The sequence below is a fragment of the Podarcis raffonei genome, chromosome 6, assembly GCF_027172205.1.
Source record: "Podarcis raffonei isolate rPodRaf1 chromosome 6, rPodRaf1.pri, whole genome shotgun sequence".
NCBI classification, from domain to species: domain Eukaryota; kingdom Metazoa; phylum Chordata; class Lepidosauria; order Squamata; family Lacertidae; genus Podarcis; species Podarcis raffonei.
This window is the reverse complement of record NC_070607.1, coordinates 20,729,938-20,746,756: the sequence shown is the minus strand read 5'-3', so window position 1 is coordinate 20,746,756 and position 16,819 is coordinate 20,729,938. Positions and strand designations below refer to the sequence as shown.

Genomic DNA, 16,819 nt, shown 5'->3' with positions numbered 1-16,819 from the left:
GCTGCATACATAACATACATTTAAAGCACTTCCCCCAAGAGAATCCTGGGAACTGTCCTTCACAGAACTACAACTGCTAGCACCTTTCCGAGACTACAGTTCCTGGGATTCCTTGGGGGGGGTCACCACCCCACACAAGTGATCAATTGTGGCCAAGAGTCATTGTGTGGCATGGATGTCACTGAAGCCATGCGTTAAGGGCTCAATCCTATGTACACTTACCTAGGAGTAAGTCCTATTGAATTCAAGTAGAGTTACATCTAAGTAAATATACACGGAATTACACTGAAGGGCATCTAACTCCTAAGTAAGCATAAATGGCTTAGGCCAGGATTCAACTAAGTTGTTGCATAAGTGGAACGAAGTCCGCTCATACAAAGGGACTTTCCCTGTTCTCCTCCCTCTGTACCTCCTAAATCTTCCCTGGAAGTTTGGGGAACTCACAGAAGAGGTTTAGGTGGGTTTGAGGGAGATAAGGAAAGTCCAGTTGCATGAGAAGACCTCCTCCTGTTCATACATACCCTACTTACAACTATGTTGAATTCCACCCTTTCGGGTGCAGCATAGGGTGAAGGGAGTTGTTTATAGGCAACCCCCATTTTAGGCACGCACACACAGCACTAAAATTGGAAGTGACCCAGAAACGTTATAAAAAACATCACTAGAAGGGCAGAACAGAGCAGGGACAGAATGGGGTGTTTAGATTGCACATGATTTCACGCAAGCACGCAGTGACTTGGAACTCAACCCCCACACAAATCGGGAGGTGCCAGCATTTGTTAAGAACTGTGTGTTTTGTTTTCTTCAAATGTGATCATGTGGGAGCTGTTACATACCCATTATAATTTTCTTTGATTTGACACCATCTTCAATTGCAGGTAAATGTTGAAACTAGGGTATACTACTGATTTAGTAGTTCTAATCAAGATCATTTCTGCCTGCATTAGAATATTTTCAATTATCCTAACCATTTCAGTTGCTCAGTAATAAATAATACTGCCTATGATGTTGACAACTGGCTAAAACAAGCCTAGACAGGCCACCTCTTCTGGCTTTAGTGGTTGCTTGGTGTGCAAAAAATAATAATCTGCTGGTGATACTTTTCACAGCATGGAGAAAAATATAATCACTTGCTAATGTCTGAACGACAAGCTGCTGTTAAAGTCACAGCTACGGTAATCGATTACAATATTGGCAAGCCTAGTTGTCTTCAGCATAATAATTCACACTAATGAGATGTACAAATTGACTGTATATTGCACACATACATTAATTAACCAGATATGGAAAAAGATTTGTAGAGAATGAAGTAAAAAGGAGGGGGCAGCAACAGAAAAGGCTTTCCAGCACCTCTGTCCCAAGTAAAAAAGCTATATTCAGAGAAAAATGCTACTGATATCATATGCTAAATGCTGGGTTGTTACACTCGAAATTACATTCACCCTCATTTTAAATAAAGCATACCCATAAGAAACAGATCTGTTGGCTGCAGTCCTAACCCCACTTACCTGGGAGTAAGGTCTGCTGAATTTACTTCTGAGTAGACACGATTAGAATTGCATTAGCAGCTCCTAGTTACATAAAGCATGCTTGTGTCATGTTAGCATTTTTTTCAAACCAGACGGTTTCAAATGAAACTTGCTTTTTAAAAAAGGGCTTTTTAATTTTAATTTTTTAAACTGTGTTTTTTTAAACTGCTCTGATCCTGCTACTAGAATTATGAGATACTGGGAAGGGAAGCAATCATTACTTATGTCACAACCATTCTGCAAGGTGGTCTGTTTCGTCAGTCTGGCAGCAAGTCGACCACATAACTTGAGGCCAACATGGTTTTGAAAATATGCTATAGTGGGATCTCAAGTTTGGGTACCTCTGTGCAAAAATGAAATCTTTTGCTCTGTGGAAAGGAGGATTCAGAAGTTGCCAAAGAGCTAATATTCGGAGACACTGAAAGATTTCCCTCCTGCCCACTCTTCTTTCAAGAGTGTTAGGGAAACCATTCTGGCCATAAACTACACTGAGATTTGCTACCAGAGTGTTTATTTTATCAGCCTTGTATAACCATTCACAGAAAGTTTCCTTTTTGTAGAACAGTGCCTACACCTGAGGTCTCCTGCCATGAGTAGAAAGTGGTACAGCCCAAGTAAAAAAGTTGTACCAAGTGATTCTGTTGCTGCCTCTGTAGGTTGACTCTTATTCCCTATCACGAAACATGGCACAGCCACAAACTTAAGGCAGTTGTAAAAAGCGATTAAATAAATGCATAGAGGAAAAGCCTTCACTAGCTAATAGTTACGCTGTCTGTATGATTGCTAGTCGCTGTAACTCTCATGTCCTGCTTTTTCGATATCTCAAAGGCATCTGGCTGGCTGGCTACAAAGAGAAAGCTTGGACTACATAGACCTTTGGTCTGATTGAGCAGGTTTAGTCTTATGTTCCTGTACTTTAAGATGTATGAGATTATCTCTGAAGCATTGCAGGGGTTCTTATTGAAAGAAGAAATGGGAAGAAAACATCATTTCATTTCTGTGTTATCATATCTTCCAGCATTTCATGGATGAAAATAGGGACACCCTTGAGACTTGTAACACTCCTGTTCTCACATTCACCTCCCCTTTCTCACACACAAAAGTTGTCACACGTTGCTGTGCACCGTATTATAACTTCTCCTGACTCTAGCTTTTGCAGCAGTAAGCTGATCTTAACAGTTTCCTTTTTAAAAAAAAAGAAAAGAACAGAGAGAAAAGCAAGGCTTTTTAATACAATATTTACTCTCACACTGGATCTGGCTGTAGTCATTATAGAAGAACTACAATTCAAAACATATTCAGCAGCAAATGGTGGGCCAGAGTGGGAAATGGAATGAAACTCTTAAAGTGAAGAATTTTGTCTTCACTTTAAGACAAGTAAGAACCCAATCCTAGGCATGTTTTCCTAGCAAGTCCCTCTGAGTTATTTGGAGCATACTTCTGTATAAACACACCTAGGATTGGGCAGTAAGAAAAAATAAACTTGAATATGGCCATGTGATATAGCTAGATGGTGTTATATTAGGAAAACCATACCCTATAATATATAATATGTCTATGGGGTGTTCTGCTATTATGCTATGCATTTTATATTTTTATGTTGCAAACCAACCAGTAATCGATGGGGATTATGATGCCCCAAAATGTTTTCAATGCAGGCCACTTTTTGAATTTCTGAACCCCATCCCTTCACAGTCATCTTTTTGGCAGGTGAGCTCAGAATATCCTTGCAGAGCTCTGCTGCTGCTGCGTGCATAACTTAAACTGATGATTGGGGCGCTACTAATCCAACACTGGCACTAGAAGAGAATTGGAATAGCACAATGCAGTGAACCACTGGTGGGGTGGGTGAGCAGTTAATGACAGGCCAGGACAGGGACATCACTTGAAGCAGATTCAACTTACTCTGGTTTGCTTCCCATCCTCCTCCCTTGTACAGCAGACACTTAAGGAATTCTCAGACCCTGGGGTGCTGTGGGAAATTAAATGTGGCTAGACACAGCCACTGTGCTGCTTGGAACATTGCCCTAAAAATCAGGCAAGCCTTTCTGATGAAAAATAGCCCAACCAAAGGACAAGTTTCAGGTTCGTTCACAAGTGTGAACAGTAACCCAGTCCCTTGCTCCAAGCAAACAAAACAGAATGAGACAGAAAATGCATGTGCTGCCTAACTGTGAATAAAATCTCCCAAGAGGTTTGTGGAGAATATAAAGTATACATTAAAATTGTCATTAAAAATAAGAATTAATAGGGGTTTTTTAAAAAAAAAAAGCAGTTGAAAATGAAGAGTGGACTTCACCATTGTACTGTTCTGAATGTTCAGGCTGCATGAGCATTTCAGCTTGCTAAACAGAATGATCCCCACTCTCTTATTTGCCCAAGTGGTGGAGCATCTCCCGAACCCCCACCACAGAGGGAGGATGGGGAAAAGCTCCATTGTCCAATAAGAAGTCCTTGCACAGGGCTTCTGCTTATAGATCTCCTTAGTTGAATTTTGCCCATACTTATCAGCTAAAATAATGTCAAGTTTAGGTCATGGTCTATCTTTACATTTGGGGGGGGGTATCCTTAAGCGGCTTACAAGTATCATAGCATAAGTATTGCAATAAACGTTCAGAAAAGACTAAATATATTATTAAAATTTTGTAATGATTTGTTGGGTCTCTGGACCGTAATAAAGATTGATTATTATTAAAATGTCCACAGTTGGGCCTAAGGCAGGGGATGGAAGAAACACAGGGAGCTGCAGGTGTTGGGTTACAGCTCCCATCTGCCCCAACTATATGCCAAGCTGGCTGAAGCTGATGGGATTTGGGCTTCAACCTCTGGAGGACCACAGGGTTTCCCACCCCAGCCTAGGGCACACTGGTATGCAATTATACGTTTTACACAGTCCTCTGTCATGAAGGAGGGAGGCAGGCAGTTGGAATAGTTTAACAAATTTCCTGCTTCTCTCTTCTCAGTAAGCAGACCAGGAGTGGTTGCCTAGCAACCCCAGTGCTCACTTTCTTTCCCCGGAAGAGGCCTAAGGGCAGCAGCAATTAGTGTGACCAGATGAAGAGAAAGACGGGACTCCTGTGCTTTTAATAGGTGTGGAGAAGAGGGAATTTTAGCAGATGCAGCTTGTCAGATAGGGGTGAGGGAAAGTTACACCTGCTGGAAATCCCTCTCCTCTACCACAGCTAAAGGTACACAGGCCCTTTCCTCCTTTGCATCTGATCACTCTAGCAACAATCTGGTTCCTGAGGTTTGAGAGCCCACAGATTTCACATAGCTTTCTCTGAAAAAAACAAAGGGGTCACTCATTTCTTTGTACATGTGCCTTAGGGAAGCCCATCTGCCAGTAGTTTTCAGAGTTATCCACCTTGGTACTGGAGGAAGCAAACTCGTATCAGATTAAAAAGATAGGTCACAGCTGGCGTTGCCAACTTGTAGCTGTGTTGTGGCTATGTCTTTAGCAGGTATTAGTGAGAATGTTTATCTCCATGCTATGAGACGCATAGCTGTTGATTCCTCTATGGGCAAATTTCCCCCACCCCACCCCCCGGTTCTGCCAGTGTAGGTTCTAGGGTCCAACTTAACTGTGGACAGGCCTGGGAACATATAACCAGGGCTTTTTTGTGACCCATTCAAAGGTTATGTAAGTGGATAGGTGTTTCCATATTTTCAGGGCCTGGAGACTGAATTTCAATGGTGGGAGAAGTTAAACTCATAACTTCTAAGGCAGACAACCCCCTTTTTTTTTTAAGCTTTGCTAGGAGCTACGGGGGGGCACCAATTTCTTCCCAGAATGCTGCTGAGGATGACACTATGTCGTAATGAAACATTCTTCTGAGGCAATATTGGAAAATATAAATGGTGGAGGCCAGCCAACAAAACACAGCAAGAATCCTTGTAACTGCTCTTCCCACACTGCTGAACTTCTCCCTGATCGCCTGAAAGGCAAAAAGCAGAAGGGAGAGCCGCCCCCTTTCTTCCCCACACCCCTCAAAAATGGGTGAAAGTTCTCAAAGGTGAAAAAATCAGGAGAGCCAATCAGAGATATCATGTGCTATGTATGTTTTGGCCATATAACATATTTAGTTGTCTAAAGATTCATCTTGTGCAGCACCACATGTCACTCACTACCAGTAATATCCCTCACTTTTATTATAGAAAAACATCATTTTGGTGCCAGTTTACTCTCACCTAGGCAAGGATCCAGCATGTGCTGCCCACCACCCTCAAACAAACACCAATTCATCAATTATGTTTGTGTCTCTGGCCATTTTTCAGCCAAGTGACTATGTGAACCACCCTTAAAAGTCTACATCTGTTTGGACTTCCGGGTTAGCGCCATCGGCGAATGGCGGAGTTCCTCCGACCGGAGGAACTGGCTCCGTGGAAACTGGGTCTTCCCGCCGCGGCGAAGGTGGGGACCTGCTAGAAATCCCAGGTGGAGGAAGCCTGGGAACGTGGAGTTCGGCAGGGCACCAGGAGCGCCTCCCCTACTCGCGGGGAACCCTATTTTGGGGCTCCAGAGCGAAGTGGGGTGAGCGGCGCGGTGCTGCGAACTGATTGCTACTTTCACGGAGGGAAGCCGCATAGCCATTGCTGGAGAGTGCTGACTTTTTCCTGTGGACAATTGGACTCTAAACAAGTACCCGTGAGTAGAAACGGAAAATTGGATCAAGAAACATTCTAATTTGGCATCGAAGCGGGAAGGTTTAAAACAGGAAGTCCGCCTTCCACTTTTTGTAAATAGACTGAAGCAAAAACCTTGTAAGCTAATAGCCTGGAAAGTCATTTGTAAAGGTCGAAATCTCCTTCATTTATAACCACTAAAACCCCCTTGGAAGCAGGAGAAAAGTGGGGGAAATTTTGACTGTTCAAGCCTGCAGGAGAAAGAGTAAAAGAAAAGTAAGTTTCCACTGTCTCAAACCTGGGAACAGGGTGTCAGAGACAGAAATTGTCGGAAACGTTCATTGACTGTGAATGGAACATTTTGACAGATAGCTAAAAAAAGAGAAACAAACTGATTCCAATGTTGCCTTTTGCATCCTAAAGAAACAAAATATTTGAAAAATGAAAGTAACTTTCCTTTGTTGGATATGTTTTAAAAAGTTGGACACAAATAGAAATTGTCTCCTCTAGAGGGAGCTTGTTAAATTGTTGCTGCAGTCCACTAGGGGACTTTACAGCTGCGAGATTAAGATCGTGGGATCAGTCTTCTTACCTTGAATAAAAATGTGCTGGGAGGAAGTCTTGGTGCTGGCTTTTTGTAAAACAAATGCTTTGCTGGAGCATTTGCATGAGAAGATGGATCTGATGAATGAGAAGTTGGACTTGATGACTGTTGTAGTCAGTAAATGCGGACAAACAGGGAATACTGACACAGAAATCATACAGGGACCAACTCAGGAAACTGGTTCGACTGGGCAAGTGCAAGGGCAGATGATAATGGAGGTGGTGGCGGATGCACCTCAAGTAATGCAAATGGAGAGATCCGAGGCCCTGCAGGAGCATAAGCTGCTGTCTTTGAAGATTGAATTTGGAGTGGGCCAGGGGGAGCCTGGAGCTGAGGAGGGTCTTAACTTTGGAGGGACTTTGAAATATGCTGTTAACTATTTTTTGGATTACATTGATGACTGCGGGGAGTGGGACTGTGGGGAATGGGCTGGTCTGATGAGGGGAGATGGAAATAACTATCGGCTGGAATCCCCAAGAGATCTACTCCTCAAGGAGAAAGGAAAGAAATTAAGAAAGAGACCAACAAAAGACAAGGAAAAGTGCAAGTATAAACAAGAAGAAGAAAATCTGCAGAAGGGGCATGGAAGAGACTTAAGGGCCTCTGACATAAGATCACCAGGTTGATGGACTGGATGGAATGGACAGTAAGGACTGACATAACCCGAGACCAGGAAGAAGGGACGTTGGATGAAAATTAGAAGAAAGTCTATAAAGAAAAAATTTTATTTTGGGAATTAGTGTAAAATTAATGAATATTAGGGAAAATGTTGGAATGAAACTATCTGGCTTAATGGAAATGATATAAGGAGTTATGTATAAACAAGTAATAAGTTTTAAGCTTTAAGGTATTTTATGGTAAGATAAGGTTAAACAAATTAAGGCAAATTGGATAACAGAATATGGTGAAAGATGGAAAGGATTTGCCGAGTTAATTAATAGGCTAGACTGTCAAGATAAATTATTAAAATAAAAATTGAGAAAGATGGAAAGAATTTGCTGAAATAACTAATTAAGCTAGAATACAAAAAGGGAGGTGTGAGGAGGTCAAGGAAATAAGCAAATGAAAGATGTAATATGGGATTTGCATTTTTCTTTTTTGTTGTGGTGTTGTTGTATTGGCTTTTATTTATTTTTTCTTTTTTTCTTTTTGTTTTTTTTCTTCTCTTTTCTGTATTTTTGAAACTCTGAATAAATATCTTTTTTAAAAAAAAAAGTCTACATCTGTTCTTGGCTAAGGTAAGAACCAAGAATAATTAATTAATTCCATTAATTAGTGCAATGCCTATTGTGGAGAAAAAGGAGTGAATGGTGATTGGTTGGTTGATATGTGTTACATTATAGACACCTGTCTAGCAGACCATACCATGACCAAAACGTGCCATTAGCCCTGTTAAACATTCAGACCTTTCATCACATGCCAAATATTGTCTTGTTCATTCCTTTCTTCCATATATACAGAACAGATAGAAGAGGGAGTGGTATCGCATCCTCTGGCCTCATTCTGATCTCCATATCAGACCATCCAAGTTTCCCTGTTTTCCAAGGACAGTCCCGGGTTTACAGAAGCCATCCCGGTTTCTGATTTGATCCTGGAATGTCCCGCTTTTCCTTAGGATGCCCCTATTTTCATCAGAGAAAGGTTGGAGAATTTTGGAGTTATGCAACCCCCGATCCAAGGAAATAAGTAACTTTACAAGCTTTAGAAGATATCTGAAGACAGCCCAGTATAAGGAAGTTTTTTAATGTTTTTATATATGTTAGAAGCCACCCAGAGTGGCTGTGGCAACCCAGTCAGACAGGAGGGGTATTATTATTATTATTATTATTATTATTATTATTATTATTATTATTATAATACGTTCCTATTTTCATCGGAGAAATGTTGGAGGGTATGCCGTATTTCAGGCTTCCTCAACCTTGGCCCTCCAGATGTTTTTGGCCTACAACTCCCATGCTCCCTAGCTAGCAGGACCAGTGGTCAGGGATGATGGGAATTGTAGTCTCAAAACATCTGGAGGGCTGAGGTTGAGGAAGCCTGCCGTATTTTCAGTGGACTGTCAGTTTTGACCCACGAAGCCTAACACAGGTCACCAGCCATGTGCGATAATCCACTAGTGGCTCAGTAAATTTCCTGGTTTCGCTTCCAGCAAGGGGAAAAAATCACCATATATCATAGATGCATTTTGTTTAGCAAGTTGTATAGGTCTGACCCATACTACTGATATCAAAATAACCATAAGAAATTCCCCAGAGGAGTGGGGCTGATACCAGTAAGCACAGTGAGCTAAGCATTTTATAAGAATATGGTTCCCCCACACTTTAAATAATTTGGAGTAACTGATAACATTATAGCTTACCTATTTTTGGTATGAAAGCTTGCATTTGGTGGTTATTATTATTATTATTATTATTATTATTATTATTATTATATATTTTGCATATGTTGTATATCCTGTATACATGTCATAATCAAAATAATGAAAAATAAATATTTACTAGCAACTATCACAGCACACTGTTCAGCATAAAGCCCAAAACATCATAATTAAGTATGAAAATGTTTTATATGGCATTGGGTGATTTTTTAAAAAAATCATCAGAATCTGAACATCTCCTTCAAAAAAACACAGCTGCTGAAGATAATTTTACAAAAGCAAAGCAAATCTTTGTCAGTACCTGACTGGTAAACTATGTGGGTACTTTTTGAATGTCATTTATTTATTAAGATTTATACACCACTTAATTATTATTATTAAAAACCCTCTAAGCAGTTCATAAAAAGATAAAATTAAGACAGACGTACGAACATACTTTAAAATATACAAAAGTTAAAATGCTAAATCAGATTAAAAGTATCTCAACTTCATCTCTGGAGGAAATGTAATAGCATATAAATTTAATAAATAAAAAGTTCTGTCTTTGTGCATATCCACAACCCCTGCACTTTTTAATAATAAAAAAACAGCCCTTTGAGATCACCGGCTGCATTTTACAATTCAATATCTTTCTTCTCAGACTTACCTATACCCCTGCAGAGATCTCAGAACTATTATGTTATTTTCCTGCTGCTCAGGAAAAGAGAGTTCTTAACAAATTGCGGTAAATGAATGAGTGGCTATTATATGGCCTGGCTATTAAAGGATTCTGATTGAAGCCTGTTGAGAATGAGTCATCTTTTCCAGTTACCTAAAGACTTCACAGGCAGCCTCCAGAAGAATCTCTGAGTGACTCAGAAGTTTTCATCCCACTATTCAAGCATTTTTTTAAAAGCCAAATGCGCAGAGATTGGGTAGTGTTCATGCTGTATCCAGCCACAAATTGGAAAAAAAATGAAAAGCTCAATGCCTAGAACGAGGGCCATATTTGTCATGGGGGGAAAATGTAATAATTGATATACTGGCGGTGGAACAAGGCTTAAAAATAATTCAAGGTTCAGCCCAGTGGAAGTAGCTTCAATCTAAAGCTGAACAGGCTCTGTACCATTATTACTTTTAAAGGAAGATGCTTGAAGGATCCAGTAGTTGAAGTAAGAGAGGGGAGGAGCAGATCAAAATAGGCTGAGAATGTAACAGGATGTGACTAATAAAGATATCTTTAAGAACCTCTGAAATCTAGTTCTCATGGATAAAGGGGTAGATACCAAAACCCTATTCAGTGAGATGTGAGGGGTTTTTTGTGGCATCACAAAGTTGGAGGAGGAGATATTAGACAGTTCAAAGGTCAAATGTGACCAAGACTGCAACTCTAAATAAACGTATAAGGAATAAGACCCACTGAACCCAGGAGGACTTATTTCTGGAGTCATGCATAAGATTGCATTGCACGACTGAAGATTAACAGCCAAAGCAATCCAAACCCAGGGCCGGAAGCCAGAAAGGTTTTAATGAGAGGTTATTATAATGTTGTATTGATTGCCTTTTAATGTATTTTATTGATTGCACACCACTTTGTGAGGCAATTGGCCTACAAAGTAGTATAGAATTTATTTTTTTACATAAATGGCCAGAGCAAAACAGGGAGTGGGGAAAGCTTTTTTTTTTCATATATATACCGTGTGTGTGTGTATACACACACATTCTTTATATATATTTGCTGTGCCAGCTCCAGACTGGTGAAGATGTGGAACTCAAAAATCAAGCCCCTTAGGTGAACCACAGGCTATGGATACATTGATTACTGATATTCCACTCCAAAAGCCACCAGCACCTCATATACCAGGCTGCAGCAGAGTCTCATCAGCACCAGTGGCACTCTTCACTGGTGGAGAAAAACTTGAGCTCCATCCCCATTCAACCACCAACAGAGAGGCATAGAAATGCACTCTCAAAAAATTGCTGTTACGCAATTAATCCACTAGATCGGAGTAGGCAACCTGATGTTCTGAACTTCAACTGATAAGTGTGTATAATGAACAAATTATTGCTGGGGTTTTGTTTTGTTTTTTAAAGAAAAGACTGGGGCAGAGCTCTGCCATGTTGCACATGACATTAAACTATTGAGTCTATTTAATAGAATAGCAGGGGGTGCACAAAATAGCTTGATTTCTTCATTAAAATTGGTGAAACCGGTTGCTTTGCACAAGGAACAAACGTAGCAGTAGCCTGCCATGTTGATCAGTAGTCCAAAATAATATCCAAACATTCCACCCTGCAACTTGCCCCTTTCCAAAGCAGAAACAATGCACAATTCATCAAGGTGTCAAGTCTTATAACTGAGAACCATGCACACATAAGTCAGATCTCTTGCCTTTAAACAGGAAACTGATTACAGTGTGAGGATCAGGGGTGGTGGGGAGGAAGCATATGAAATATGGTTACAGAAAATCCTACCCTCACAAAAATGCTGTAACTTCTCTAGTTGATAAATGTCCCAAACATGTTGAAATGCAATAAAACATTAGATTTATTATTATTTCACATTAAGCAAAATTTTATTTCATTGGTGCTTCTTTCCTGTGATTTTTGTTGTCGTTAGCATGAGTGAAATAAGACACATAATGGGAATGTTTTAATGAAGAAAGAGAGACACACTACTGCAGCTAAAGGACAGCTGTGGAGGACGTATTTTCTAATTCTGCCAGGGGAATGCGGAAAAAGAGATTGTGTGTGTGCCTGTGTTTGTAATGCACACACTCACATATATAGAAGGTGATTCTAATGGGTCTACTCTGAGTTTGACCAGCATTCGATATCACAAATATATGTGTGTAGATCCTAACCAAGTAAGGCAGATGACCAGATAGGAATCCTTTTTAACATGTAGCAGTTCTGATTACACTGAAATAAATCAGAATTACCAGGCAATACTTTGAATTAATGCTAAGGACATTAAAAAAAAAATCCTTTGCTAATTCTCATCAGAAGGCAAAACAGTGATCAACAAGTTCATAGAAACTTAGTGATTATTTCTGCTATCACATAAGCATTTTTTCCCCTTTAGTTGCTTTCTGCATATATAGTTTGCTGGATATGATAAGAAATCAAGTGAATTCATTCTCTAGAAACCCCAGTCTACTTATTTTTAAACCTTTTGCTATAATTTTTGAAAAAACACGTCTGGATTTGTCTTGCTTTCAAGAGCACGGAGGAGCAAAAAATTATGTAAAATGCCTTTGCTATCCTAGGCTCATACTCTAATTTTATATTTAGAGTATGGCTTTAAATAGGAAGTGTTGATAATTTGTTGATTTGCTTCACTACTAGATGTGGTTGCAGGCAAAATGGAAGTGTATGTTTGTAGGGTTCTTGTTAAGACTGGTCCACATTCATCACTTGGATGACTAGAACAATGAATGGGCCATCATCACAGATGTGTTGTTTATATGCCAAATAATAAGTAGCAGTATTATCAATGTTAGTCAGAGTCATCTTTCTTTGGACTGGCGTCTTTGGCATGTATGCCTAGTATGTTCACCCATGTAATTGTTTATAACAATATCATTTGATGTGTGCAACTAGCAAGTTAGCCAGAGATTTAAGTGTTCCCGAGGAATCATCAAGCATGGCACAAATCAATAAGCAGAGCCTATCCTCCTCTCCACTGCCCCATCTACCATCCCTAAACATCATCCTTGACAGATGAGTGTCTAGCTTTACCCCAGTTATCCAGTGCCCCTTCCTGTAATACATATTTTAACATCAGAATTGGTAATGTTAGATTATAAAAGCTGAAATGTCTCTCTCACACACACACACACAAACAAACACGTGCACACAAAAGATGTAAATGTCCATTCAATGTTTTGGGAATCATCAATTGCTTGTTCTTGTTCAATGTGGCCTTGATGTATTGTCCAAGTGTGTCATTGACAAAGTCCAGTAATGGATGTTTGTGCTTTATGTTTTTCTCCATACACGTCTGTTTAGAAATAAAACAAATAAAAAATATCTATCAGCAGATGTAAATAACAAATCCTGATTTTTCCTGATATATGCAGCTCCTCCAAAGTTTGATAGGATATGGCCGAATATATCTTCCCTTGGGGTTTCTAACCCAAATCAAGGTAGGATTCTGTAAAATTCCTACTGGTCTATACTTTTAACTGCTTTCATAGAATCTGAGATGATGGCAAAAAGGACAAAACACATTTTTTCCTCTCTTGGGACTAATAAAAAAGAATACTGTCCAAAAACAACTACTGGGAATTATCATAAAAATGAATCTTACATGAAAAGGCTTTATATAACATGTACAGATCTTCCTCACCAAAGTTATAAGCGCTTTTATAGCTTAAATTGAATATGAGTCCCTGGAGAAGACTGGAATTGTATAGGCATCAAGGTTTGCATGATAAATAAGTTTTGAGAATTTTTGAGTGCCAGAGATTTCTTTTGTCTCCATCAAATCATTTCTTAATGTCTCTCTCTTCTGCTTTGTTTTCTTAATTGAAATGAATGTTATTTCGGTTGGTATTCAGAGCTGAGGCTGCATTGAGACAGACTTATGGTGGTGGTAGCAGCAGTATTCTCAGGGAATTTCTTTGAACAATGCAGCATCTTCAAAAAGCTGGAGTTTTCTCTTCTCCATTCCCCCCCCCCCCGCCAAGAGGTCAAGTCACACAGTAGGTTGCTTCCCATATCCCGTATCCTTTTTTGTGTGCTTAAAGTATTACATTTCCACTAGCACTGACAGCAATATTTCTTTCTGAAATCCCTAGTGCACAAGTTTCACATCTGAATTCCAGTGACATTCACACACACACACACACACACACACAATTACTGTCAGACTGTGGCCTGATGATTATTCTGGGAGTGGGGAATGGAGTGTGGTTTAAAAAAATAAAAAAGACAATGAAGAACATATATAGTTAAAATGCTATCATTTTAAACGTTTGTTCTCCTGCGGAGCTTTTACGCAGCAAATTCATTCAGTCAGGTGTAAACGCGTTCATTATATCACATGGAATTATCTTGTTTTCCCTCTTTAAAAGCAAATAATATTGGTCTACAGCTTGCCATCGTTATACACAGGATGTTCCTTTTAAACTCTAATGAATACAGATGGAGGAGGAAATGAGCAAAAGAGGATCCAGGAAATAGCTTCTAAGCTAAAACAAAATGTATTAGCAATTTGTTGGAGAGCTAGATTGGAATGAATGCAGTCCTAGCCCTTGATCATAGTGATGAAATTGAGCCTGCCCTAGATACATACATTGCTAACAGCTAGAATTGCCTTAATCATGGAATCCATATTATATTTTACAAGTTTCTTCAAATGTGCCTTGAAGAGGTTACAGTAACCGATCTTTCCTCTACAGCTCTCCATCAAGATTGACACTGAATTTGAGAGCACATTATTTATTTTGTATTTCACAGGCAATTGACTATTGATGGCATTGAGTGAATTAAGATTCACTTAGCATGTCTAATGGATTTTGTTATTTAACAAATTAATTGCAAAGGGTCTTGGGTTTCAACGTAACTTCCCACTGAATCTTGAGCAATGCAGCATTAAGCACTGAGAGGTCAAGCATCAGCTATGATGCTCAGGTAATGGTGTAAAATGGGAACAGAACTATCCTCATATAGGGAATAGTTTGCAAATGGTTGTGTGACTAGCTTAGCCCATTAGCAGTTTGTCAGAAAGCAACAGTTACAATTACAATTGCTTATGATAAAGTAGGACGGTCTAAGCATCAAACAACTAAAAAAGTATGTAATAAGCACTCTCTCTCTCTCTCTCTCTCTCTCTCTCACACACACACACACACACACACACACACACACAGACACAAAATGGCCAATACTGTTGAAGCTGACAGCCCTGATTGTTTGTTTACCACAGGGTTTCGCAAACTTTGGTCTCCAGCTGTTTTGGACTACAACTCCCATCATCCCTAGCTGGCAAGACCAGTGGTAGGGGATGATGTGAATTGTAGTCCAAAAATAGCTGGAGACCGAAATTTCAGAATCCCCGGTTTAGCAGGAGGAAGGAGGCATCTGACTGAATTAGCCCCATACCCCTCCACTACCAATAGATCTGTAGCCATCAGAACATGTAGCACTGATTACATTTTAGACCACTTATATTTGATGTACAAGCATCTCACATACACATTTGTAACACTACAGTTAGGGGTTTTAGATACCCCTCCCCCACCAGCCTGTTGTATTGCAGGTTGTCAATCCATGTGCAGATTCCTGTTACTGAATATCTAACTGCAACGGTGGCTGAGTTTTTATCAATAGTATTTCTCAGACTGGTGAATGGCACTATTTAGTGGAAAGAAACTCCAATGAAAATCCACATTACATATTTTTACATGCATAGCTGTCAACTTTCCCCTTTTTTTTAAGGGAAAATCCTATTAGGAATAAGGGAATTTCCCTTTTAAAAAGGGAAACGTTGACAGCTATGTTTACATGGCTGTTAATTTGTATATTTTTTTAAAAAAATTATATATGGATGTTTTATGATGGGCTATATTTGTAATGCCTAATAAAGGTTTGGCAAAGTAAGTTATTGAATATCTCTTGATCAGGGCATGGAAGTACAGGAGAAGTTATGTTATGAAAAAGGAACTGAGAAATCCCAACAACATATTTTGTGTGTGTGTGTGTGTGTTCAGGGTTTTAATTAACTTTATATTTATAGTAGTGAGGGTTCTCTGAGGTCACCTGTTTAAGCCAGAATACCTAACTCCTTAAATAAACCTGTTTTATTTTACAAATATATCATACATAAATATCCACATCCAGTATTACCAATAGTGCAATCCTGTACATGTCTATGCAAAAGAAACTCCCATTTAGTTCAAAATATTTACTCCCATTTGAGTTTATATAGGGCTGCAACAAATTCATCTTAGGTTCTGTTTGGTTTTTTAAACTTGTGCCTATATGACAATTTCCTAATCTACTCTTCATTTTTTAAACCTATCCAGTTGCTCCAAAATTAGCTTTGTCTACTGTTTCTTCTGTTCAAGTTGCAAACCACAAAAGAGGTAGGAATTCTTGCATTCATACAGTGGTTTCCTAGCGTTTGTCCTGTGTTGTGTAACAGATTGCACTGTATGAATCTGGAATAACTGTGATGTGGTGTCTAGTATCATCCCATTAGTGAACACAAATGAAAGAATTAAGCATTGCTAAGGACATGAACCACAAAAGGGGCACATAAAAATGATTCCTAGGCTGTGTCATGTTTGTAAGCCACCAGGGATATATTACTGATGAGCAGCCACTACATACACACACACACACACACACACTAAAATAAAATCACAGCAATCATATTTTTGACAGAATTTATTATGAATGATATTGTAGCTGTTGGGGGGAGGGGGAGAATGTCCTCTAGATTGTGTTACTAATTTGATACAGTAAATGAGAAACTATAATCCAGTAAAGTACAGGCAAGTGAATCATGCAGAATTGATTCCATTATATGCCTTTGACAAACAAAACAATCACTGGGCAGTAGCCAGCTAAGCAGTTCTACTAGCACAAGGACTTTTAACTGCACAGTAGAACTTCCCCACCTTCCCATCTCTCCACACAATCCCTAAATCTGCTCTGGAGAGTTAGCGGAACCCCTGAACCGATTGAAGGGTTTGAGAG

General features: G+C 39.4%; 1 protein-coding gene across 9 annotated transcripts in view; it reads left to right on the top strand.

Moving 5' to 3' along the window:
* The window catches only part of NTNG1 (netrin G1), a 207,936-nt gene that overhangs the window by 150,462 nt on the left and 40,655 nt on the right, over positions 1-16,819 (top strand). For 2 of the 9 annotated variants that reach the window (XM_053391581.1, XM_053391577.1), the window contains exons 6-7: positions 13,195-13,260; positions 16,144-16,203. The exons of 5 other annotated variants lie outside the window; for them this stretch is intronic. In XM_053391581.1, coding sequence (XP_053247556.1) covers positions 13,195-13,260; positions 16,144-16,203 — 126 coding nt within the window. The remainder of the gene's footprint in view (positions 1-13,194; positions 13,261-16,143; positions 16,204-16,819) is intronic. 2 more of the 9 variants (XM_053391574.1, XM_053391579.1) reach the window with 1 other exon arrangement.